This window comes from Diabrotica virgifera, chromosome 4 (assembly GCF_917563875.1).
Source record: "Diabrotica virgifera virgifera chromosome 4, PGI_DIABVI_V3a".
In the NCBI taxonomy this organism is placed as follows: domain Eukaryota; kingdom Metazoa; phylum Arthropoda; class Insecta; order Coleoptera; family Chrysomelidae; genus Diabrotica; species Diabrotica virgifera.
Window position 1 is genome coordinate 116,657,186 of NC_065446.1, and position 27,385 is coordinate 116,684,570.

The 27,385-nt window shown below is 32.8% G+C and overlaps 3 protein-coding genes across 3 annotated transcripts in view; all 3 read left to right on the forward strand.

Annotated features, from left to right (window-relative positions):
* The window catches only part of LOC126883119 (probable salivary secreted peptide), a 29,995-nt gene extending 28,906 nt beyond the window's left edge, over positions 1-1,089 (forward strand). Inside the window, exon 3 of the mRNA XM_050648363.1 lies at positions 846-1,089. Within this exon, the coding sequence (XP_050504320.1) occupies positions 846-882 (37 nt within the window). The 3' untranslated portion in view covers positions 883-1,089. The remainder of the gene's footprint in view (positions 1-845) is intronic.
* Positions 1,090-2,361: 1,272 nt separating this feature from the next.
* On the forward strand, positions 2,362-3,054 carry LOC126883639 (uncharacterized). Its single transcript, XM_050649295.1, has one exon. It carries the CDS (start codon positions 2,362-2,364, stop codon positions 3,052-3,054), a length of 693 nt encoding a protein of 230 aa, XP_050505252.1.
* Positions 3,055-15,917: 12,863 nt separating this feature from the next.
* On the forward strand, positions 15,918-27,095 carry LOC126883120 (uncharacterized). The gene is made up of 2 exons (XM_050648364.1): positions 15,918-16,191; positions 26,856-27,095. Exons 1-2 carry the CDS (start codon positions 16,006-16,008, stop codon positions 27,033-27,035), a joined length of 366 nt encoding a protein of 121 aa, XP_050504321.1. The 5' UTR covers positions 15,918-16,005; the 3' UTR covers positions 27,036-27,095.
* The last annotated feature ends 290 nt before the right edge of the window (positions 27,096-27,385 follow it).

Below are 27,385 nucleotides of genomic sequence, written 5' to 3' on the forward strand. Positions count from 1 at the left end.
TAATTTTCTATAGTGTTGAAAAAGAAATGAATTTGGGATAAACAAATTAAATAACTCTTAAACTATTTAACCAATTGCTTTGAAATTTAAAATATAATTTAAGCACAAGAAGTCTCAGTATTCCGTTTAATAAGAAGGTTCTAACTTAATTTTAACATAAGTTATGAACATTTATAAAATCTCAAAATTTATGACTTATTTTGCAATTTTCTAAGCAACAAATAAGGATCATAGACATATTTAGCGAACGCCACATTAAAGTTTTTTATATGATTTATGAGTTTCTTATTCTCAAATTTGTTTAGAATGCTTCACTTGTTAGTAATAGACGAAAAAAGCGAAATTTTACCGTTTTTTGATCTTCATTTGTTTACAACTATGTATATCATCAAAATCGGCTGCAGGAAACACATAGGTTATTATTATAGATGTCCATACTACCGTATACTACTCAAAAAATTTGGTTTCGGCCTGGAGGGGGATGTGTCACGAGAAAAATCTTATTTCTCTGGACTATTAATATTTCGTGCTTACTAACTACCATGTACTTTGTTTTCTTTGTATCGAGATCAAGTTCATGTTCTCTACTTATATCTGATATGCGCGACATTATTCTTTGCAAACTTTTGCATTAAATAGTTTACCAAATTCAAATTCTTAGAAATTAGAACCTTAAAAATTAGCAGGATTATTTTATTAGGATTTAAGTCGGTCCTGATAACTTACAAATTTTCAACTATAAAATATTTATAATGAAGGCACTATATTTGTGAACCCTCTATACACAAAGTTAATATTACATATACCTATGTACTTGAAATTGACCAAATTTTTTTTAATTTCAGAATGAATGGCGTGGGGATGCCAATATTTTCTGTGTGATGGTTATTAGTGAACAGGACGAATCGAAAGGTTCAACTGCTCGCATCACCGAAGGAGGAGTGGACCATCACTTTATAACAATTGAACTAGAATCTGGCCGTGGAAACGCCTTGGACTACAATATTAAAATATATGCTGAATAAATCTATACTTTTTTATATCTACCTTTATATTTTTATGAAAATAAATTATAAAAATAATGCAAAATAGTCTTATTTTTTTTGTGCAAATAGTTACAACTCTGTCAACTCTATCCATATGGATGGGTGCTTGCACCCGTGCCAGTGCCATAACCCAGTCTTGTTTTCTCAAGTCATGTGCTGTCCTTTTACTGAGTATTTTAGAAACTTCAAAAAAAATTTTCCACTTTTTTAACAATGGCATCTCTCTTTAGTAGTGATACTTTTTAAATTTTGCTCATAACTCTGATGATGGTTGTGTAATCCGAAAGCGCTCAACTATAAATTAAATGGTTTACATACTCTTTCTTCTTAAACCCTCTTAAACCTTTCGAAAAATCGATGGTAAGACACTATGGGAGAGAGCTAGAAGTACAGATATACGACGGAGATGCAAGGTGGACAACATTAATAACTGGGTAAGAACCAGAAGAGTAGAATGGAATGACCACATAAGCTGAATAACAACAAATAGAGTAAGTAGTAAGGACAGCGAGAGACGGTTCCCCAATAGAAAGACGATCAGTGAGAAGACCACGAACATGATGGAACGACAAATTACTGGAGGCACATTGATAATACAAACAGAGTCATGTCTATACAAAAAGAAAAAGAAGAAGATATACTCTTAAAGTACTTAAATAATTTTCTTTTCAATTAATTTAAAATGTAAAGAAAGATAGATCTCCAGAAAAAATACGATCTATTATCAATATTCAACCTATACAAAGACTTTAAAGAAATGGCAGGATTGCAAAAAAGAAACCACAACACAACCCTTTTAGATAACAAAAAAAATATGAAAAAGAAAATTTTAGGTAACGCTTTTCTTTAGTTACGAGTGCCTAAAATTAAAAAAATTATAAAAAATCAACTAAAAAGCAAAAAATAAAAAAAAATTGAAAAAATCTAACACATTGGTTAAAGAAAAGCGTGGCGCGTCTTCATCGAATAAACGGTTTTCGCCCGACGCTTTTCTTTAACGAATGTGTTAGATTTTTTCAATTTTTTTTAAATTTTTTGCTTTTTAGTTGATTTTTTATAATATTTTTAATTTTAGGCACTCGTAACTAAAGAAAAGCGTTACCTAAAATTTTCTTTTTCATATTTTTTTATTTTTTACTTTTTAGTCTTACACTTTTCAAACATTAAATATATCGTCATGTTTATTAAAATAATATGTATAAAACATATTGCACAAAATTGCACTTCTTATTTTCATCCAAGCTGTGCAAGGCAGGCCAAAGTTGTGTATAAAGACAAGAACCAGAAAGAGTTTGTAAGCTGCTGTACAAGTGAAATGGATGAGAAGAAGATTAAAGCTATATTTGGGGATCTACTTAAGGAGCACCTATCCTCATTTAAGAAAGAAATTAATAAAGAACTTGGTGAATTGAAGAAATCGGTCCAGTACATTTCTGACTCATTCGATGAGCAGAAGAAGGCTATTGAGAAGCTGTTTTCGGAAACAAAGCAACTAACAGAAGACAAAGCAGCTATGACACTGAAAATACAAGAATTGGAAAACAGGATAAATGAAATAGAACAACAGAAAATAGAGAAAAATATCATCATAGGTGGTATACCGAAGCAAGAAAATAAAAGCCTAACTGAAGTTGTGCAACATGTTGCAAGGTCAATGCAGATTGAAATTAAAGCTGATTCAATCTGTGAAACATACCGCTTAGGTAAGCACGAAAATGCACCTGTGCTAGTAAAACTAAGTAGCCATAAAACTAAAATCGAATTTTTTCAAAAAGTGAAACAAATGAAGGGAATTGACACTCATGTTTGTGGTCTAAATGGAAACAGCAAAATCTACATAAATGAAGATCTGACGCCACATATTCAAAAGCTTTTTAAAAAAGCGATGGAGATAAAGAAACAAAAAAACTTCTACTCAGTTTTTACCAGAAATGGTAAAATATTACTAAAAAAAACTAGAACTGAGGCTCCGGTGAAGATTTTGTGTGAGCAGGACTTGAAGCTGTAAATGGTGTAGTAAAATAAACAAGTTTTTGTTCTAAACAATCGTTTTATGGAAGCTGATATTCTAGATAATATTTCTATTGAAAATAAAAAAGTTACTATTGAACCAAGTGCTATAAATAGTGTTATTAGTATAGGTCAGGTTCAACTAAATACTTTGTTACTCAATATTAGGGGTATAAAAACAAATCATGATAAACTTCTTGTATTTCTTCAAGCTTATAACTTACAATGTTGTGATTTAATAATCTTAACAGAATGCCACAGCTTGTACTCAACTTCTCAGTGTAACATTCCAGGTTTTAATATTTATTATGATGATGGAGATTTCAATAGCTTTGATGGTATCTTAGTATATACTAAATTCAATTTAAATCCACTTATACATACAAACAAACAAGTTACATCTAAAATAAGTATAACAAGCTTAACACTAACTTTTGAAAACACAACTTTTGTTTTTAATATATGCTATCGCTCACCCAGCTCAAATGTAGTTAATTTTTTATCAGACTTGAATCAATATCTTTCTCAAAAAAATTCAAAAGATATTGAGTTGTTTTTAGGAGATATAAACTTAAATATTCTGAATGACACAGATCACATAGTCAGTGAATATACTTCTATCCTTAATTCTCATGGCTTTTTTTCATTATATGAGGATGTAACAAGGCCAGAATCTCTGACATGTCTTGATCATATATTCCTCAAAACACGATTAAAGGAGAACTTTATAAAGGTAAGTCCAAATATAATTAATTATGACATAACAGATCATTTACCAGTCTTGTTGAATTTTTCATTTAATAAAAATATCAGTAGCAACTCTTTTAGTAACACAAAAATATATAAAAAACTAAACTATCAAAAACTTCTTAATCATGCAAAAAATGTAAACTGGAGAGAGATTTTGAACTATGCAGAACCAGAGATAGCTGCGGGACAACTTATAAAAAATATATCTGAATTAATTCAACTTTCTTATGATGACATAGTTCTTAAAAATAAGTTTAAAAAAATTAAACCTTGGATTACTCATGGCATTATTGTATCTATTAGAAAAAGAGATCAACTTAAACAAAATCTAAGAAGGGAATCTACTCCAGAAAAAATCATTGAATATAAAGATTACAGAAATAAACTAAATAAATTAATTACACAAACAAAAAATGATTATTATAAAAACAAAATAAATGAAAATAGCAAAAATATTAAAAAAAATTACAATTTTATAAATGAGGCTACAAACGAAAACACAAAAAATAAAAAAAATGAAATTAAGTACATCAAGGTTGAAAATGATAATAAAATTGAAAATAACATTGATATTGCAAACCATTTTAATAAGTTTTTTACTGAAATAGGATTAAAAATGACCAGTAAAATTAAAAAACCACATACTCCATTCCACATGAATTACTCCTCTCAGACATCAATGTATCTTAAACCAGTCACAAATAACGAAATAATAAAATATATAAATTCCCTTAAAAATAATTCAGCACCAGGTAAAGATGCCATCTCTTCTAAAATTATAAAAACTCTTCACATCTATCTCATTGATTCTCTTGTTCATATAATAAACCTTATTTTTAAAACTGGTGATATTCCAAGTCATTTTAAAGTTTCAGTAGTGAGCCCTGTTTATAAATCAGGTAATAAATTTAATATGGAAAATTATAGACCAATAAGTATCATATCAAATCTAGGTAAAATCTTTGAAAAATGCTTAAAAGATAGATTAGTGTCATATTTAACTGAAAACAAAATATTATCTCCTAATCAGTTTGGTTTTACTCCTGGTCTAAGTACAGTAGATGCTATGAATAAAGTTGTGCAAGATATAACTATGCATCTTGATAAAGGGCAAAAATGTATTGCAGTGTTCCTTGACTTGTCCAAGGCATTTGACACAGTTTCACACACTAAATTATTGGATATACTAGATAAATATGGCGTGAGGGGTATTGGGCAGAAAATTTTTACTAACTATCTTTATGAAAGAATACAATATACAAAAATAAATGATGCTATCAGCGAACCAAGAACTATTAAAATTGGAGTGCCACAGGGTACAGTTTTAGGCCCAATACTCTTTAATATATATATAAACTCAATATTTAATCTTAAGATCAGGGGTAAAATCGTGTCATATGCTGACGATACAGTCATAATTTTTTCTGCATCTACATGGGAAGAAGCAAAACAGAAACTTCAACAAGATCTAGTTTATATCAAAAATTTTCTTGATACATTTAAACTTCTTCTAAATGCTAAAAAAACTAATTATGTAGCCTTTTCTATAAATGATACAAATCGTCCAAACTTTGAAAACATTAACATACAAAACATTGAAGATCCTATTGAACAAGTAAATGTCATAAAATACTTAGGAGTATATTTAGATAAAAATCTTAAATGGGAACACCACATAACATACCTAACAAAAAAGATTAGGGCCCTTATGCATAAATTTTATCTGCTAAGGGAGTTTCTTGCAAAAAAACTGATCACTATGATTTATCAATCCTTAATTGAGCCTTTACTAAGGTATGGAATTTTGTTGTGGGGTGGAGCATATGAAAACAACATAAGAAATCTCAAAGTAGCTCAAAATTCAATTATTAAAATAATGTTAAAAAAACCTAAACTTTTCTCTACAACCGAATTATATAATAATAAAATCTGTGACTTGAAAACACTCTATATTTCAACATGTTGCACATATATTCATAAAAATTTCTCCAAACAGACACTAATAGAACATAATTATCAAACTAGAGGTAACATCAAAAGAAGCTTAGTTTTACCACAGTTAAGTCGAGGAATAAGCCAACATTCTGTGATTTTTAGGGCACCCAAGTATTATAATTTACTACCAAACAAAATAAAAGAAATCAAATCCATAAAAATGTTTAATAAAAAGGTAGTTGATTGTATTATTGGAAACAAAACACAATTTGAATTATAAATCCTGAAAAAAATGTTCTTTTTTTGATTTTGGAATTCTTAATACCTATAAGTTGGATTTTTTACATATTATTATATTATATAGATATGCTGTTTACTTAGTTTTAAGTTTAAATTCCAAATAATTTTGATTTCTCGAATGTGTTTTTTTTTTGTTACGTTTGTTTATAAGTAATCTATATTTATTTAGGATTTTTCTATAGACACACACAGATGTTTTCACATCTAGGTGTCTTTCTGTATATTATATTATATGTACTTAAAAATGTAAATTTTGGCTAATAAATTGAATTGAATTGAATTGAATATGATGTAGGTACAAACATGAAAAGTAGTCGGAATCGGCAAAAAATTTGAAACTTTCTTGCATAACGTAAACAATTAACGTAAAAAGTGAAATTATGTATAGTTCATATTATTAGCTACAATCTGTAAAATTTCAAGTTTCTTCATTGTAAAAAACAAGAGATTTTAATCATTTTTCGTTAAAATCGTTTTTTTATTTAGACAATTAATAAACATAAACAATTTTTTTTATTGACTATTCGTGTATTGTTTCCGCGAACGCATATGTCTGCAAATTTTTAGTCATTTGCATTGAGCAAAAGGCAGTCAAATTAACGTCCAAAGATTTGACCCAAACGATTGAACCAAAGAACAGCGTTTAATTAATACGCCAAAACGAATGCGTTAATGTTAATTGTAGCACAAAACGTCTCTACCGCTGGTTTTTCTAAGACTACGATAAAAACAGGATTTTTTTTATTCGAGGTTTGGTTGAACGATGGCTTAATGTGAAAACCTCGTATCTCATTGTAGAGAAAATTTTACATGAGTGACTTTAAACTGAATTTCTGCATACTCTATCCCAAAATATATATGAAAACTGTATGTGTAATGATCTAAACATACTCAGAATCAAAAATATGTAAACATAGTTTTTTTGTTTTAAGTTATGGTATGCAGAAATTAAGTTTAAAGTCTCTTTTGTAAAATTTTCTGTGAAATGAGATACGCGGTTTTCACACTAAGCTATTGTGAAGTTTGTTTCGTATCATATTGAAATTTGACACGAATCATAGGGGAGCAAAGTATGCTAAATTTGCAGTCACTGGAGCGTTATGGGGACCTATTGGGTTGTGATTATTAGGTCCTAAAACCAACAAAAGCTCAGTAAAATTTTCCATTTTAGTGGGAACTTTCCACTTTTTAACTTAATTTTCCATTTCCAACAATCGTTTTTTTCGATTATAGCGCCATCTATCCATAGCTCGAAAAAATGTCTCGAATAAAAGTTGCCTATTTTTACGTAAAGAAACCAAATCTGCAATAAAAATTTGGGGCTTCCATTTAAGATTTTAAAGCAACCTCCAACCCCACCTCCGTGGGAGGTCATGTTTGATACCATTCGATAGATTTTTCAAAAACATAATGAAATTGTATTTTGCAGTTTTTTCGATCTGATGTTTATTTCGCGAAATATCGCGGGTTGGAATTTAAAATTTTAAATTTACCCCCCAACCCTCTCCGTGGGGGTCATGTTTGGTACCATTCAATCGATTTTTTAAAAATATTGAAGACGTATTTTTTAGTTTTCCGATCTGATGTTCATTTCGCGAAATATATTCGCTTTTTTTGTGAAACTTTTTGATTCACGCATTTCCTTACGCCCCGCTCAAATCGTCAGATTTTTGAAATATACACTCTTTTACATGTACTTCACTTACCTTATCTTAATCTGACAATTTCGAGTATTTTTAAGGATAGATTTTTTTTCGGGCCTGTGTTAAGAGCCAATATATGGCAGAGGTACATCTGCAGAGTACCAGGTTTCACCCCATATGATAATCTGACGCGCTCAAGTAACTGCAAAAATCCCCGCTTGGGCTTCCCTACCATAAGCGCCGATTTTTATATAAACAAATATGAGTGTTCAAAATTTGAAACTTCATTATTTATCGTTTATCTATAAAGCATAACGTAAACAATTAACGTAAAAAGTGAAATCATGTATAGTTCATATAATTAGCTACAAAAGGTAAAAGTTTCAAGTTTCTACATTGTAAAAAACAAGAGAATTTAAGCATTTTCCATTAAAATCGTTTTTTTATTTAAACAATTAATAAACATAAAAAAATAGTTTTATTGACTATTCGTGTATTGCTCCCGCGAATACATATGTCTGCAAATTTTCATTCATTTGCGTTGAATGAAAGCCAGTCAAATTAACGTCTAAAGATTTGATGCAAACTATTGAACTAAATAAAAGCGTTTAAAAACGGGAACACCATGATAATGACCTACGAAAAACTGATGCAAGAGTTAAAAATCATATATTTTAAAGCTGTTCAAAGATGAAAGTGGAAAAATGCAAGGAAAAGAAATATGGCGCTTTATAAGAGGTCACAGCGCGCAGATGAAGGAATTAGTAGGCCCGAAACACATTGAAATAATGCCAGAAATAGCAGATATAACAACGCTTAGAAAAATCGATGCTAATATACTATGGGACATGGGACCTGCGACCTGCATACAAGGTGAAGAACATTGAGAACTGGGTAAGAAACAGAAGAGTAGAATGGAAACACCACATAAGGTGAATGACAACAAATAGAGTAGTATAGACGGCGAGAGACGGTTTCCCAATAGAAAGACGATCAGTGAGAAAACCACGAAAACGATGGTCCGACAACTTACTGGAGGCACATTGAAAAAACAAACATAAGTCATGAGATATAGAATATATGTATTATAATATCTTTTGTCATCCAGTCTTTTTATAATCTATAGGATAATATAGTAGGATATATATACCTAATCCTAAATAGGATATATATAATACATGATAATGAAAATGAAAAGAACGTCACTAAAGATAGTACAGATACATATATGCACCTACCAGAGGCGTGCGGTCCATGGAAGCGGGGGAAGCACCGCTTCCCTATTTATAGGTCGATATAAGAAAATATATTATCAATTAATATTTAATAATCAAAAATTTTTCCCTAACCCAAGTAATCTACATATTACCTAGGCAATAGGCATTGAAAAATATTAAAAATTAATCGCGTACGAACGAACTCAATATGCACACAATTCAACTATTCGGTCCACTCCTGACAGAAGCGCATCTCAAAATCGCCGCTTGTCATGCAGTTGTCCCGTTTAAAAATTGGTCAGGGTTCAATGACCGCACCCACTAGTCGCGCGAATTTTGGTACCCTGTGGAAGCGATCGTCCTATCGCCTTCCCGAAAGTGAGATGCTCCGACTGTTACTGCTGCTAATAGACCAGTAAGGATCTGTTTTTAGGTGGATGTGAGAGGTAACATTCAGATTTTTGCGGATAAAGTTAGGTGATAACTTCGTTAATAATAATTGATTTATGCTCCTTCTCAAATATGCCCGGAACATTAATAAAAAAAATAAAATATTTAAAAATTTCAAAAAATTTCGTTTTTTTTCTACTTTTTTTGCTTATAACTTAAAAACTATTAATTTTAGAACAAAGTCCTATAGAAATAAAACAAAGATAATTCAATTTTCTATCAGATGCGATTGGTTAAAAATGTCTTAATTTATCACCCTTGCTTCAAAATAGCAATAAATATAAAATAAGGGGGCAAAACAAGCCTGTCCTTATTCAATGATTTTCCATCACTTAGGTTACACTTGGAACCTTACTAATTCGCTTAGAAAATTTTTGTAATGTGCTAAAACCGTACACCAAATTTCATTAAAATTGACTTACTAGATTTGGCATAATAATTTTGCAATCTAAACTTTTTTTAAAAAATTAAAATTTTTGCACAACAAAAACTAGAACATACAAAGATTTGTCAATTTTTTAACTTATAAAGAAGCACTCCACCTATCTAATGCACTTTACAGAATTGAAATCGGATTATTTAAGCAGCCTCAGCAATGCTTTAAAGTTATAAACAATTTTTTGGCTTATAAACAAATTAGTGCTGTGGCCAGGAGGGCGTGCTACGGGTTCCTTTATTTAGATGGACTTACCCAAGTTTTTTATGTATTTTGACCAGTAGAACACGAATTTTTTGGGTAACAGTTGATCCGGATGTCGATAAGATTGTTATAAACAAAGAACTTGAGGAATTACGTAACATCGATTTTTTGCAAAATAATATATTTTTTTGTATTTCTTGGGTCATTCTAAGCAAAAAATGTTCTTACAAGTTTTTTCGTAGGATGCATAGTTTTCGAGATAAACGCAGTGGAACTTTCAAAAAATCGAGAAATTGCAATTTTTACGCGAATAACGTTTGATTAAAAAATAAAATAGCAATTCTGCTGACAGCATTTGAAAGTTTAAGTCAAATTATACCGGTTTTAATTATTTGCATTGCTAAAAATTAATTTTTTTATTATTAAACAAAGCTATTTGTTTATAAGCCAAAAAATTGTTTATAAATTTAAAACATTGCTGGGGCCCCTTAAATAATCCGATTTTAATTCTGTAAAGTGTATTAGATAGGTAGAGCACCTCTTTATATGTAAAAAAATTAGCCAACTTCTAAATGGTCTACTTTTTGTTCAGAAAGATTTTAGAAAATTTGAACTTTTTTAAAATCATTTAGATTGCAAATTTATTATGCAAAATTTATTAGGCCGATTTTAATGAAATTTGGTACACGATTTAAGTATGTTACAAATAATTTCCTAAGTGAATTACTAAGGTTCTAAGTGCCACCAAAGTGGTTAAAAAATATTGAATAACAACAGACTTATTTTGCCCCCTTATTTTGTATTTATTACTATATTGCAGAAAAGGTAATATCTTAAGACATTTTTGACCAGTCGTATATCATACAAAATTCAATTATTTTTATTTTATTTCTGTACGAATTTGTTCCAAAACGAATAGTTTTAAAGTTATAATCAAAGAAAGCAGAAAAAAATCGATGTTTTTCGAAATTTTTAAATATTTTAATTTTTTTATTAATGTTCCGGGCATATTTGAGAAGGTGCATAAGTCAATTATTATTACTGAAGGTGTCACCTAACTTTATCTGCAAAAATCCGAATGCCACCTCTCACATCCAAAAATAGACGTTTTTTCGCAGATCCTTACTGGTCTATAAGGGGTGCTTAGGTATTACATACATTCGCTTAAAGAATATTTCGATTTAAATTTTTTGCAGAGATTTTTCCGTTTACTGATCTTTTATTTGACATTTTACAGAAATCAAATGGTATTGCATTTTTTATAAGACAAATTGATGACTTTATTAATACGATAATTAAAAAAACGAGAGCAGTTTAAAAATATATGGGATAAAACTGAACATATGGGGTTTGAACATGAAAGAAAAATAATGAAGATTGATAATTTCGGAGACAGAGAGACAGAGAAAACAGAGGAAACAAAGAGACCTTTTGATAATATTCTACAACAAATGAATTCTAGCTTTCAAATTTTTAACCATTTAAAATTTGTAGAATTATATATAATCTTAATATTTCTAATTATAATTCATCAAAATTTCCCACAGAGGAATTTATGTCACTACGATTAAATAATGAAAATTTTTTGATATCCCAGCTTTGCATTCTCAGTTAATTTAGTCATTTAATTCTCAGTCATTTATGAAACAACTGACATTAATGATAAAGAAATACCCAGAAATCTGGGATTTCTTTATAACTATTGGTTTAAACAAAACAAGTCACTGTGTGAAGTGGTCAAGTTGTGTGAATTAGTACTACTAACTATCCCAGCCACAAGTGCATCAGTTGAATGAAGTTTTGCAGTATTAAGATGCATTAAAAGTTTCAAATTAAGAGTTTAAAATAAACTCAACAAGCGAAGACAGACTTTGAAAGTTATTAGCCCTATTATCCATTGAAAAAGACTGCATTCAACAATTATCAGAAGTTGATAGGAGAATAGACCTCGAGTATAAATAAGTGTCATTTTAGTGAAAGTTGTGTGTTATGGAAAATGCCTCGGAGTATAAAATTTTTTTTAAATAGGATTCTTCTTTAGAAAACCAAGCCCGGCGCGAGGACTCAAGGCCCGAGCTAGCAATACAGATCAATGATAGGTCACTAGTCACTAGAAATAGCGGGAATAGAGTGCCTCACGTATTCACGCGTCACGGATTTAGTGTGTGAGTCCTTGTACCCAGGACGTCTCACATAAGTACTTTGCTGATAGAGAGCCCCTGCGCATCATAGTGTTATCATTATCAGGTGGGAAGTGGCTCGACCCTCGACCCTTAAGAAAATATTTTTATATCCTTATTGAATCGCTTCCCCTTTCGAAAAAGTCACCGCACGCCACTGGCACCTACCTCAACCTATCCAGAAGAAGATTTTGAAGCATTTTACGAAGACGTGACAATGGCCATGAATGAACGTAAAACGAGAATAACACTAATTATCGGAGATTTTAATGCAAAATTAGGAATAAAGCAGGGTGAAGAAGAAACAAGGATAGGAAATTTCGGATATGGGTCGAGAAATAATAAAGGAGATACCTTAATGAACTACCTGGAAGAGAGGAAACTATATGCTATGAATTCGTTCTTCAATAAGAAACCGCAACTAAAATGGACAGTCCTAATGGTCAAGTGAAAAATGAAATAGACTACATACTTTCATCGGAAAAGTCTGTTGTACAAAACGTTACCGTTCTTAACCATTTTACAACTGGTAGTGACCATAGATTAGTTAGAGCGAACCTAGGCATTCCTGGGCAACTTGAAATGAAAAAGAGAACACAACACTTAGATATGGAAAAATTAAGGGAAAATAAACAAGAGTATAAAGAGAAAATAAAAACATCATGCCCGATAAAAATCAACTCATAAATAAAGGAGTCGACGAAATCAATAACATTCTAATGCAAACATTACTGAAAGCCGGGAAAGAAGTGGCACCCATGAGAAAGAAAAGACAAGAATGGATCTCACATGAAATAAAAACATTAATGGAAAAACGGAGAACACTAGCTCAACAAAACAAGAGATCAACAGCAGAGTATTAGAAGATAAACAAAAGCATCAAGAAAAAGATAAAAGAAGAGAAAAGAAAGAAACAAGAAGAACAAGTTGAAAAAGTTATTCAACAAAACAAGAATATGAAGTGCTTATGACCAAAACTGGGAAAACAGAAATAAATGCCATCAAGAATACTCAGGGAGAAGAGACCCAAGATATACATGAAATATTAGCAATAACACAACAGTATTACTTAGACTTATATCAAGAAAAGCAACCACCGACACAAGAAACTCTTCAAAAATTGAAACCTAAAATAAAAAATGCTAACTCTGACCTACAACCAGAGATTAGCAAATCAGAAATAAAGAAAACCCTGAGAAAAATGAAAAATAATAAATCACCAGGAAGAGACGGCATTACAGTGGAGATGATTAAAAATGGCGGAAAAAATACAAGGGAAGTCTTATATATATTATTGAACAAAATACTAAGTACACGAAACATACCCAGTAATTGGAATGAAGCAATCACCCTATTATTGTTTAAAAAAGGAGACAAAAAAGATCTGAAAAATTATAGACCGATTACCTTGCTTAATCTTAATGTTATGTATAAATTGTTATCTAAAATATTAACCAACAGACTAACTCCTAAATTCGACAATTATCAAACCAAAGAACAGGCAGGATTCAGAAAAGGCTACAGTACATGTGATCACCTACTGACAATGAAGTTACTTAATACAAATACCCATATATATGGCATTTATAGATTTTGAAAAGGCATTCGACTCCATAGAACACTGGGCAGTGAAACAATCACTACACAATAGCAGAGTAGATTACAGGTATACAGAACTAATCTCTAATATATACAGTAAGGCCACAACTGCGATCCAACTTGAACAGAATACACACCCCATACCTATCAAAAGGGGGGTTAGACAGGGAGATACGATTTCGCCGAAGCTCTTCAACCAAGCTCTAGAAGAAATTTTCAAGAGATTACAATGGGAAGAATATGGAATCATCATTAACGGCCAATACTTAAATCACCTAAGATACGCTGACGATATCGTCATTATCACTACAGACAAGGAACAACTACAAATAATGATACAACAACTAGACCACGAAGCCAGTAAAGTTGGATTAAATATGAATTACAGCAAAACAAGAGTGATAACAAACCAAGAGGATGAGTTAAGAATCGTAGTTAAACAAAACCAAATAGAGGAAGTGAATGAATACATATACTTGGGACAAATAATAAAATTGAATAGAGACAACCAAACAGCAGAAATAAAGAGACGAACGAAGTTAGCGTGGGCCTCGTTTGGTAAGCTCAGCTTCATATTGAAGAATAAAAATACCCTCAATATCTAAAAACGAAAATCTACGACCAATGTATTCTTCCGGTCCTTACATATGGATGTCAAACATGGACGTTCACAAAAGCGAATATGGACAGAATTGCGAAAACACAAAGAGCAATGGAAAGACAAATGATCAACGTAAGACTGTTAGATAGAAAAAGGAATTCATGGGTAAGAAATATCACAAAAGTTAAAGATGCTACTCGTCAAACAGCTAAACTAAAATTCAAATTCGCCAGTCATACGATTAGACAAAAAGACGAAAGATGGAATAAAATTATTACAGAGTGGAGACCATGGACATATAAACGAAAGAGAGGAAGACCACAGATGAGATGGGTAGATGACCTAAAACACCAAGCAGGCTCAAAATGGATGCACATGGCTCAGGATAGAGAAAGATGGAGGAGCGAAGGGGAGGCCTATGTCCAATATTGGATGTCGCAAGGCTAATAGATAGATAGATATAATCCTACTCTACAGCACTCTTTAGGAAAGCCTTGGATGACAGACAAGAGGGAGTAAGGTTAGGTAGAGAAATCATCAACAATATCAGATACGTTGCCGATATAGCCGTTCTTGCAGAAAATTTACAAGATCTCCAGATATTAGTAAATCTAGTCAGCGAAGCAAGTTATCGCAGAGGCCTTAAAATTAAGATTTCAAAGACAAAGTGGATGGAAAGTTGGAAAGATTACTTAATGTAGATAAAGGTCTGATTTTTCTTAATGGAGAAGAGATAGAACGTTTAAACTATTTTAAATACCTTGGTAGCTGGTTAAATGTAAATTGTGACTCTGGTGAAGAGACAATTACGAGGATCAAAATATTACGTAAGGCTTTTATGACTTGGAAACCAGTTTTATGTAACAGAAACCTGTCGATACATATTCGCAAGAGAGTCGTGAAATTTTATGTGTGGTTTATACTATTATATTTATGGTAGTGAGATGGTTGTGAGACATGGATAATGGATATTAAAAACTACAATGCTTAAAAAATTAGAAGCATTCGAATTGTGGTTATATCGACTGATCCTAAAAATATCGTGGGTTTCGCACACTTCCAATGAAGATGTTCTTAAAATGATGAATTCAGATCGTCCACTTATAAACATCATAAAGAGGAGAACTACAGAATACTTCGTCCATATAATTAGAGGACCTAAATGTAAATACCATCTACTTCGCCTTTTAATACAAGGAAGAGGGGAAGGAAAGAGATGGACTGGTCTAAAGAAACTTTCATGGCTGAGTAATAGTAGACACCGGTGTGGTCCACAGTAGAAGAATTATTTCGCCGAACAGCCGATAGAGAAATGTTTTAGAAAATTGTAATCATGATGACGGAAACAGCATCTAAAGAAATAGGTTTCTCTATATATTTGTTTTTTCTTAAATTCAATATTTCCTAAAACTTTTAAACAGATGTGTTTGTCAGAATCCAATTTACAGAATCAATACCATTAAAAAACTCTTGAAATCACATTGAAAAGATTAACCAGAATTGTCTCTTATCGCTGTTATCTCAAATTAATTCTACAACTTTATCTACCTGTGCAAGTGCTATAAATGCTCCCAAATGATTCCACATTGTATTACAAATTACAGAAAACCTAGAGGTAACTGCAAAGTATAAAAATGAAGCAAATACTTATTCTTTCAATTGTGTGCGTACTTGCAGTCCATTTTGTAAGTTCCGTTAGTCTCCAAAAGGGTACACTTGATATCATAGAGGGCAATTGCACCAGTCCAAATCCAAAACAGGCAGTATTGAAAGATTATGTCCACAAGACTAGCATTCCTTTTGTCAAAAGAGACGAAACAGTAAGTACCACATGATATAATAAAAATCTAGATAACCCAGAATACGAAGCTTTTAAAAAAATTTCTGGGTACTATTTTTCAACTAGAATATCTGAGGGTATCGAAATTTTTAGTGCGTCATGGTTTTTTATTAGCATTTTAGCTAAAACAATTGCTTTTTCATTCATTTCAATATTGTGAAAAAACAACGCATTTTAGACAAACATGTTCAACAAACGACTTTCTTGAATATACTTGGTAGTTTAATATAGTATGAGTATGGTATAACTATACCAAACAGACCCAAACCCAGACATCCAAAATGAAAGTTATGCTCCAACACCAAATTGTTCTATAGAAAAAAGTCACACCATTTTGAGCGTCGGGTTTGGGGGGGGAGGGGAGCGGAGAAATTGCTAAATTCGTAGTTTTTTACGTTGTTCTTCAATATTTCTAAAACTATGCGGTTTAGCAGGAACAAACTTCTATACAAAATGTTCTACATTAAATTTGAAATAAAAAAGGCCCTATGCATAATCCTTCTAAAATGAACGGTTCCAAAGTTATGGAGGTAGTATTGTATAATTGGTACAAAAAAAGGCCCAACCCAAACATCCAAAGTAAAAGTTTTCCTCCAACACCAAATTGTTCTGTATGTTCCACATATTGTACAGTAAAAAGTTACACCACTTTGAGCTTCCGGTTTGGGGGGATATGGAGGAGAAGTCGGTAAATTAGTAGTTTTTTACGTTTTTCGTCAATATTTCTAAAACTTTGCTTTAGCGTAAACAATGTTCTATACAAAAATGTTCTACATAAAATTTAAAACAAAAAAGGTCGAATACATAATTGTTATAAAGTCAACGGTTCCAGAGTTACGGAGGAGAAAAGTGGAGGTTCTCGATACTTTTTTTTATTTTTCTTTAACAGGAAATTTTCTTTAACAGGATTGTGTTTTGTAAATAAAATTTGCTATTTCAGTGGCCGATGGTATGTTAGTGATAAGCCCTTGAATAAACGTCAACCTCACCACCCAAAATCATCATCAATTGCCAAAAAAAATATAAAAAGTATCAAAAACCTCCACTTTTCACCCTCCGTAACTCTGGAACCGTTGATTTGTTGAATTATGTATAGGACTTTATTGTTTTAAATTTTATGTAGTACATTGTTTACGCTAAAACATAGTTTTAGAAATATTGACGAAAAACGTAAAAAACTACTAATTTACCGACTTCTCCCCCATCTCCCCTTCCCCAAACCGGACGCTCAAAATGATGTAATTTTTTACTGAACAATATGTGGACCATATAGAACAATTTGATGTTGGAGGAAAACTTTTACTTTGGATGTCTGGGCTAGGCCTTTTTTTGGACCAATTATATTATACTACCTCCGTAACTTTGGAATGGTTTATTTTAGAAGGATTATGAATAGTACCTTTTTTATTTATAATTTAATGTAGAACATTTTTGTATAGAAGGTTTTTCATGCTAAACCGCATGGTTTTAGAAATATTGACGAAAAACGTAAAAAACTGCGAACTTACCGATTTCTCCCCCCTCTGCCCCCGAAACCCGACGCTCAAAATGGTGTGACTTTTTTCTGAACATTATGTGGACCATATAGAACAATTTGGTGTTGAAGAAAAACTTTCACTTTGGATGTCTGGGTTATGCCATCTTTTGGATCAATCGTATCATACTAAATAAGGGATTTTCTAAATTAAAAAATGTTTATAAACAAAAAAGTTATTGCTAATGTAACTCGACAGTAAGCATTTTTTTTCAAGAGTTTAGAATTATTATTAAAATAAACAATAAAAATATTGAAAACGCATTTCACAATGTGAATCTTTATGTTTACTATATGTGCAAAAAGTCAGAGTAGGTAAAGAACTTTAGGAGGAAGTAGAGATAAAAAGAGGCGTAAGGCAAGGTTGCATACTCTCCCCCTTATTGTTCAATCTATATTCGGAAGCAATAATTAAAAAATCACTCGAATATATAACAATTGGAATAAAAGTCAACGGCAGAACCATCAACAATATCAGATATGCCGATGATACTATACTAATTGCAGAGAATATACAAGACCTACAGGCACTCTTAGATATAGTCCGTCCGCTCTAACTTTTCCCATGCGTCACGACTTATTTTCACACAAATTAAGTCAAAACCTAAAGTGAAACGTACGCTGATGTGTGTAGTATATAGTATACAGTATACAAAATGTATATACACATCGACGGTCGGTTCACTTTAGGTTTTAACTTAATTTGTTTGAAAATTTTTTGCTCAATTAGAAATCCAATGAAATCAATTAATTTGTGGTCATCTGATTGAATACAACCAATAAAACCAACATTATACTGAAAACAGATCCCATGGGCTGTTTTCACTCAATCATGTAGCTATGGATACCTACATTTCGTTTCATTTCGATTTTGACATTTCAAATATTCAATGTTTCAAAATGTCACGATTTGGTTGTAATACTGATGAGAATATTAATGAAATTATCGAATCAAATATACCCAAGAATACTGTTTACAGTAAAAAATTTGTATGGAAAGCGTTTATGGACTTTTGCAATGATAGAAAATATGAATTAGATGGAAATCGGACGGCGGAAGAATTGGCGTCGATTTTAAAGGATTGGGCTGTGAACATGAGAAGAAAAGATGGTACAGAGTTTAAAGAAGCTACTGTCAAAACCATGTGGAACCTAACAAGTAAGCTTTTACAAGAAAAGTATTATAAGGAAATGAAAGTTATTATTGACCCATTCAAAAGCGTTGTATTTCAACAAGCGCGAGCTGCCCGCGATTCTATACAACGAAAACTACAATCGGATCCCTGTAAAAGGAAACAAAGTTCAGAGGCATTGAGTGCAATATAAATAACAAAAATGATAAATTTGTGGAACGAAGACACCCCTGAAGGGCTACAACGGAAATTCTATCACATAGCCGCCGTAGAATTAGCTTGGCGAGGTGGGGAAGCTGCTGCTTGTTTGATTGACTTTTTTCGTATTGAAACAAATAACGATGGTTCTGTAACAAATCGAGTACAATATAACCCTGTATTCAGCAAGACTTGCCAAGGTGGTTCAAGAAGGTGTACTGACAGCAAATTTTTAATAGAAAACAACGACAGTAACGTATGTCCTGTCAGATTATTTAAAAAATTGTTATCAAAAAGGGGCCCAAATATTAAAACGGATAGATTATTCCTAAGAACAAATCGTTACTGGAAAACCGAAAATGATCATTGGTATGATAATATGCCCATTGGAAAAAATATGATTCAAAATTGGACAAAAACGTCTGCCGAAGCGATTGGCTTGAAAACCAAGGAAAAAAAAAATTACTAATCACTCCAATAGATCGACCGCGGTCAGTTGGTTGGCCAAAAGTGGTGTTCAAGAGCAAGAGCTTATAAAAATTACGGGGCATAACAATCCCAACTCAATAAAACCGTACTTGAACATTGACGAAGAACATCATAATAAAATTATTAACAGCATGCGTAGTGGAAATACACATCTTCATCAGTTATAGAAACTAACATGTCTGGATCTTCATTAAATTTTTCTAATTGTTCCTTTGTTAATTGCACATTTAAATAATTGTTTCTGCTCTGTATTTTTTTTCATAACCAGCAAAAAATTTTCTATCCGAATAACCCTCGAACATTGATAAATGCTCAAAAATTTTTTAACAACTTTCTCAAGCTTGTTGCTTACAGGCAACAAGCCTGTTGCTTTCCAAGCAACAAGCTTTCGAAATCTGTTATAAAATTTTTTCGAACAATTATCAATGTCCTTGGGTTATTACTACTGAAAATAAGTCGTAACGCATGGGAAAAGTTAGAGCGGACGGACTATAATGTAGTAAATGCTAGTGAGGAAAGCGGACTAACGCTTAACGCTAATAAAACAAAATTTATGACAATTTCCAAAACGCAACAACAAGACATTTTAAACATAAGAGGGGTACCAATAGAAAAAGTTAAAAAACACAGATATCTTGGTACAATTATCAATGAAAATAACGAGAATACAGAAGAAATAAAAATGAGAATTGGACAAGCTAAAACAACGTTTAACAAGATGAGAAAAGTATTATGCAGTAGAGAGAGACCTTAGTTTGCAACTCAAAATAAGAATATTATGTTCATATAGGTATGTTTTCGGTGCTGCTGTATGAGGTGGAGGCCTGGATCTTAAAGAAAGAAATAAGCGATCGACTTGAAGCATTCGAGATGTGGACCTACCGAAGAATATTAAAAATAAGTTGGGTAGACCGAATAACAAATGTTGAGGTCCTCAGATACATGAAAAAGGAAAATGAAATCATGAATACGATTAAGATAAGAAAGTTACAATATCTCGGCCACGTTATGAGAGGGATAAATATGTGTTGCTACAAACGACAATGCAGGGAAAATACAGGGAAAACGAAGTATTGGAAGAAGACGCATCTCCTGGCTCAACAATCTGAGAAAGTGGTATAATTGCAGTTATGTCGACTTGTTTAGAGCTGCAATCTCAAAAGTGAAAATAGCTGTGATGATTACCAACCTCCTAGAGGAGACGGTACCTAAAGAAGAAGATATGAGCAAAAGATGAGCCCGATCGGTCGAGTAGTTTTTAAACGATTCTACTTGTTTATCACATCTTAGTCTTTTCGTAAGGTCTCAAATTTTAATTTTTTTAAAAAAGGTTATTCATTTTTAATTATTTATGTACTTACAAATAACTGATGCAGAATGAAGTACAATTTTTCGCCTGATAAACAATAATTAAATTATCTAAGCCGTTTCTATTCACTCCCCCAAATACTCCAGTTGAAAAATAGCGCCCAGTAATTTTTAGATTTTTCAAGTCCTTTTTCGGTTTCTTTTCTTGGAGTAATAGGATAATTTTTTTGTTATTATTGTACTGTTGTGTCTTTTCCTTCTTTTGTTAGAACTTCCTTATATTTTTTAAAGGTGTTGAATGCATATGATTTTTATTTATTTTTTGTTCACCTTTTCCGGTTTTTTGGCAATTCTTGCATCGGTTGATATATTTCTCCTGCCTCTCACCCTTTAACCACAGTATATAGAGGTTCCCTCTTTATACTGTGCTTTAACTATGATTTGGTCTACCTATTCTTCCTCGCTTTTCCCTTCCTTCTTTTGCCATACCCCTGGCTTTCACCAGCTGCGTTGTTCTACATTCTAGGACCATACCAATTTGGTTTCCTAATTAATTTTTGTGACAACATTGATTTCGTCAAATTTTCTTGTTATTTTTCTTAATTTTTCCATCTCTACTGCGTTTCGTAGTTTAGTGTGTCTACGCCACTGGTGGAACTGCTATTTTAGTGCAATTTTTGAATTCTCCAATACTTTCCTGTGCAAATAATGTACTCTTCATTTTTGTAACGATTAAGTCATTAGTTTTCGAGATATTTGAAATTAAAAACGAAGTGGCATAATACGTTATTTCTTTCAATAAATTTCGTTTCATTTTTAACTTCAAATATCTCGAAAACTAATGACTTTATCGTTATGAATGAAGAGTATATTATCTACATACAAAATATTGGCGAATCTAAAAATGATGCCAATAATTAGCAGTTCCGTCAGTGGCGTAGAATTTGGGAAGGGTCAACCATTCACTTTCACCCGTCGTACGTTTTTGGTCGTAGCCAGAAACGATTATTAGACATAATTTAGTAGGGTGTACAGTAGGGTGGGCCGAAAAAACTTTTTTTTTTATTTTAAAAGACGCTATAGCAAAAAAGGTGCGTTTTTATGTAAAAAAAATAATTAACAAAAAATTTACGTAAAAAAAAACTTTTTAGCCGGGCCCAGGGGCCCTTCAAGGGGCTATTTTTTTAATATTATTTTTTTTAGGGGCGCTACTGAAAAAAAACCATTGTTTTAACCTCCTTATTACCCAAAAAAAATATTATACAAAAAAAAAATATTTTAAGCCGGGCCCATGACGAATTTTCTAAGCTGATAATATCAGTCCGCCCTCTAATATGATCTGCCTATTATTTTAAGGTCGTTGAACTATGCGTAGTCGGACCAACGCCTTTGGTTTAAGTTTAATTTAGTTCCCCGCGAGTCTTTGTCTAATGCGGACTGTTGTTGCGGAGTGCAAATCGTTTAAAAGTAGTTGTTTTGACTGTTTTTGTGGACTTTTAGTTGTTTTTTGTACGTTTTTAGTGTTTTTGTGGACATATAAATTCTAATTGTGATTAGAACGTGACATAAAGTTATAATGCCAAACACTTTAGTAAAAACTCGTGCTAGTGCCACGTGCCCAATATTTGGCAATTCAAAAGACATTCTGCCAAATGCATCTCAGCTTCCGACGTACGAGGATGTGATGAAATGTTATTTGGAGGTTCGATTAGAGTTAAAAGGCGACGGTAGTAAGCAACCGCCAAGTGCTACAGTTGCCAAGATTGTTGCGAATAAAGTAGAGCATGTGTGGAAACGTGCTTCTCTACCTATAATAACTCATGAAAGAATAATTAAACTAATTTTGAATTATAATAAAAAATATCAAAACATTATTAAACCCATAAAAGGAAAAATTTCAAAGTTTTTGCAAGCTAAGTTAGATACGTTTCTAGGAGAGTCGAAAAAGCTTTTTGATATATCAACTTGTAAGTGTCTCGTTTTGGAAACTTGCTGTTGCGAAAAAAATAGGAAGATTCCGAAAATAGAATGGCCCTTCTTACAAGACCAAAGATCTGAGAGAAAAATGCAATTTGGAGGGATTGACCAACTTGTGACAAAACAGATACAAAAAAAAGAAGAAAGAAAATACAACATCTTGAAAAGAAAGAAAGAAACCGAAGAGCCAATTCCAAGTACAAGTGGCCTTACAAATGTAAATACTACTAGGCAATACATCATGAATATAAACCAAAGTTCTAATGAAAGTTCAAGCGAGGAGGAATACCAATGTCCAGTTTCAGCAAAACAAGAATCCCATCCTCAAGTATCAGTGTCGAAACCCAAACAGATGCGACTTAGCTTAGCCAACACTGCCAGAATAGCAGATCAGACTGGAACTTCTAACAGGGCTGTAGCTAAAATTGTTAATGCCGTGTTGGAAGACTTTAATCTAATTTCAACAAGTGAACAAACGAACGTAATAGATAAAAATAAAATAAGACGAGAATTACGTAAAAGTCGACAAAAACTACAACAAAATCAGGAAAACAAGACTATTGTAGGTCTATATTTTGGTGGGCGAAAGGACCAAACTCTTTCTATGGTAAATAATAAAAAAAATCTTCAACAAGAAGAACACATTTCAATTATAAAAGAACCTGGTAGTATATATTTCGCACATATATCTACAAAAGGAGCTTCTACTGCAGTGAATATAAAAAATGAACTTTTAAAATGTTTAGATAATTATCAGACGGATATAAGTTTTTTGTCTCTAATCGGTTGCGATGGAACAAATGTAAATACGGGATGGAAGGGAGGCATAATTCGTCTTATGGAAACTCATATCGGAAGACCCCTTCAGTGGAGTATATGTCTCCTCCATACAAATGAATTGCCTTTACGTCATCTTCTTCAACATTTAGATGGCGAAACCAAGGGACCTTATAGTTTTTCAGGGCCAGTGGGTTCCCAACTGAAAGACTGCCAACAAATGCCAGTAAAAAAATTTAAAATTATAGACACGGAGCTTCCAGAAGTAACAGCAGATATTCTAAGTACTGACCAACAATATCTGTACAACATTTGTTCTGCTATTAAAAATGGACATTTTTCTGAAAGTTTGGCAAATAAAGATCCTGGAAAGTTATCCCATGCTCGCTGGCTTACTACAGCCAACAGGATACTACGACTATATGTAGCCACCGAAAAACCCATATCAAACCTAGTTATTTTATCTGAATTTATTATGAAAGTTTATGCCCCTGTTTGGTTTAATGTTAAAACACGACCACTGATCTATGATGGAGCACGACATTTATGGAAAGCCATTAGTCTTTCCAGAACTTTTCCACCTAAAGTTACCAAAATAGTGAACAAAGTCTTTGCCGACAATGGATATTTTGCTCATCCTGAAAACTTACTCTTAGCTATGCTAACCGACCCAAGGCCTCATATAAAGGAATTGGCTGTAAGGAGGATAAAAAATGCAGAATGCACCCAAGTAATGAAGTGAGAGTCTTTAGGGTACCTTTAATCAACTTAGCCGCTGAGGATTACATAGATTTAATAGACTGGCAAAAAACAGTGATTTCAGAACCACCTTTGACAGTTTCTTTAAAAAATGAAGATTTAGATAATTTTTTAAAAGGCACATTTGTGTTTGATAAATTCCCATGTCACACTCAGGCAGTGGAACGCTGTGTGAAGTTGGTGACTGAGGCCTCCACTAAAGTATGTGGCGATGAGTCCAGAGACGGATACGTTCGACTAAAGTTAGAAGGTCGACAAATGTTACCCATTTTCGATAACAAGTCGCAATATTTTGAAAAACGGAATGTCACCTAAATTTAAAAATATATGGGTGGGAGGGTCCCCAATTGGGGGGAACTCCAGGTGCAGATAGCATAGGATTAAGGGACGTGGTGGTCGGATGATTGGGAGAGACGGAAGCTGATGCGTGATGACGAGCGACTGAGAATCGGGCAAAAGAAGGACATCGGGGAAAAGTCATGCCCTAACGGGCGATTCCACCCTGATGCCCTAGTATGAGAGGGGTGGGGTTTAGCTGGTCCCGGCCACATCGGAGTTACGGAGGGCAGGGAGGTCCGATTTAGGGCCAAACTGGTCGACGTGACACTGATGAGGTTTCAGCTCAGGAACCCAGCACTGTTGGAAATGTTTACCTCCGACGTCTGTTTGCAGATTCCCCACCTAGTGATGAAAAAAAAAAAAAAAAAAAAGGTGCAGATACCTCCGCGTGGTGGGTTCTGGGTTGATTAGTATATTTTTATATAAAAAATTATACTAAACAAGCGAAAGACTGCACATTTATACAAATATGTTAATTTATGGTATATATTGAATTTTTAAAAATTTGTTTTGGTTCATGGGGCCGGTTAAAATGCTTTCTATTTTCTTTAATTTTTTTCTAGTAACATTACTGATTAAATAAAAAAGATTTTAAGGTAGCGCCCCTAATTTTTTTGGAAAAAAAATTTTGACCCCTAAAGTGGCCCCTGGGCTCGGTTAAATATTTTTTTAAAAAATTCAAATTTTCTACCTGCATGAGTAATATCCATATGCACCTTTTCCAAACTAGCGCCCTTTATTTTTTGCGACTTTTAAAAAATTTGCCATTTTCGGCCCACCCTAGTGTACAGTACCTACACTTTCTGCCAAGTATGATAAGGATAATATGTCAAATAATTTTAAAGTACCGGGTACAAATATAATAGTTTTTAAAGTTCTAAATAAAGAATAAATTATTAAAAAAAATACTTTACAACTATTTGACATATCCGTCTCATACTTAGTATAAAGTGTGGGTGCTGTGTAGACCCTACTAAATTATGTTAAATAATCGTTTCGGGCTACTACCAGAGGCGTACGACAGGGTAAAGTGAATGGTTGACCCTTTCCAAATTCTACGCCACTGACGGAACTGCTATTTTATCATAATTTTTAGATTCTCCAATACTTTATATGTAAATATTTAACTCTTCATTCGTAACGATAAAGTCATTAGTTTTCGAAATATCTGAAGTTAGAAATGAAACGGCACAGTTATTTTGATTTGTATTTTGCCCCGTTTTCAACTTCAAATATCTCGAAAACTAATGACTTCTTTATCGTTACGGATAAAGAGTATATAATTTACATAAAAAGTATTGGAGAATCCAAAAATTTTACTAAAATAGCAATTCCGCCAGTGGCTTAGAATTTGGGAAGGGTCAACCATTCACTTTCCCCTGTCGCACGCCACAAAATGTTTGTTTAACATAATTTTAGTAGGGTGTACAGTACCTACACCAACCTACACTTACTGCCAAGTATGACAAGGATATGTCAAATGGTTTTTAGTAGCTACAATGAAATGAAAAAAATTGAATTTTGCATCGTAGATTTAAAATGCGTTTATCTCGAAATCTGTTGAGTTTATTGATATGAATGTAGTATACTTTTTTAAGTAAAAATAATCATCATCATCGGTGACCGCTGACAGCCCATGGAGGGCCATGGTCGCCCGTTGGGGTTTCTAGGCTCTAAAGTTTTACATGGTGTGGAGGCCAGCCACACGCAAAGTAAAAATAATAGGGGAATAAAAGTTTTGATCTCAACTTTATTCGTACTAAGGTAAATTAGCTTAAATCGACCTATTTTAAGCTTAGAAATCTAAGGTTCAGCTATAGCCCATTCATTACCAAACACCCTGTATTTGGTTTTCTCTTCATTGCCCTTAGTAGACCTTTTTTGCCTCTATCTCTAATTTATTGAATGTTACCTTTACATTAGTGAGGGCACTTTTGGTCCATTTACTGTCAGTAGTTCTGTTCTAATTTGTGCTGTTCTTACTACTTTCTTCAGGATTATATTAAAAAGGAGAGGTATCCTTGTTGAAGGCGTCTGCGTCTGCTTGTTTTAAACGAATCTGAGAGTTCGTTACCTTTCCGTACTATGGATACTTAGTTTCACCACTAACTAATTGATTTTTCTTTTTAGGTTGAATGGCACGGTGATCAAAAAATTTACTGCGTAACAGCCATCAGTCTTAAGAGCGCCGAAAAAGGTTCAACTGCTTGGATCTCAGATGGTGGAGTTAACCACACCTACATCGCAATCGAACTGGAATCTGGTAGAGGGCATGGCTTGGAATACAACGTTACCATTTATGCTAAATAATGTTATTGAGGTGTTTAAAAGAGTTTGTGTGATTATAAAATAAACGAAATAAAACCATAATTTGTTTTTAAATAACTTTCGATTGACAGTTTCATAAAAAAAGGTATACAAAATGTTTACCTATCACTGAGCTAATCGTAAAATACGCCAATCTGTAGACCTCTAGGCCCAGAGCGCGCCAAATAGAATTCTATTTTGCTGAAGTCACAAAATACAATTTTATAATGGGAGAATCGACGGTTGCTAGGCAACGTGACGTCACTAAAATAGAATTCTATTTGGCGTGCTCCCGCACCTGGGTCCAGAGCACGCCAAATAGAATTCTATTTTGCTGACGTCACAAAATAGAA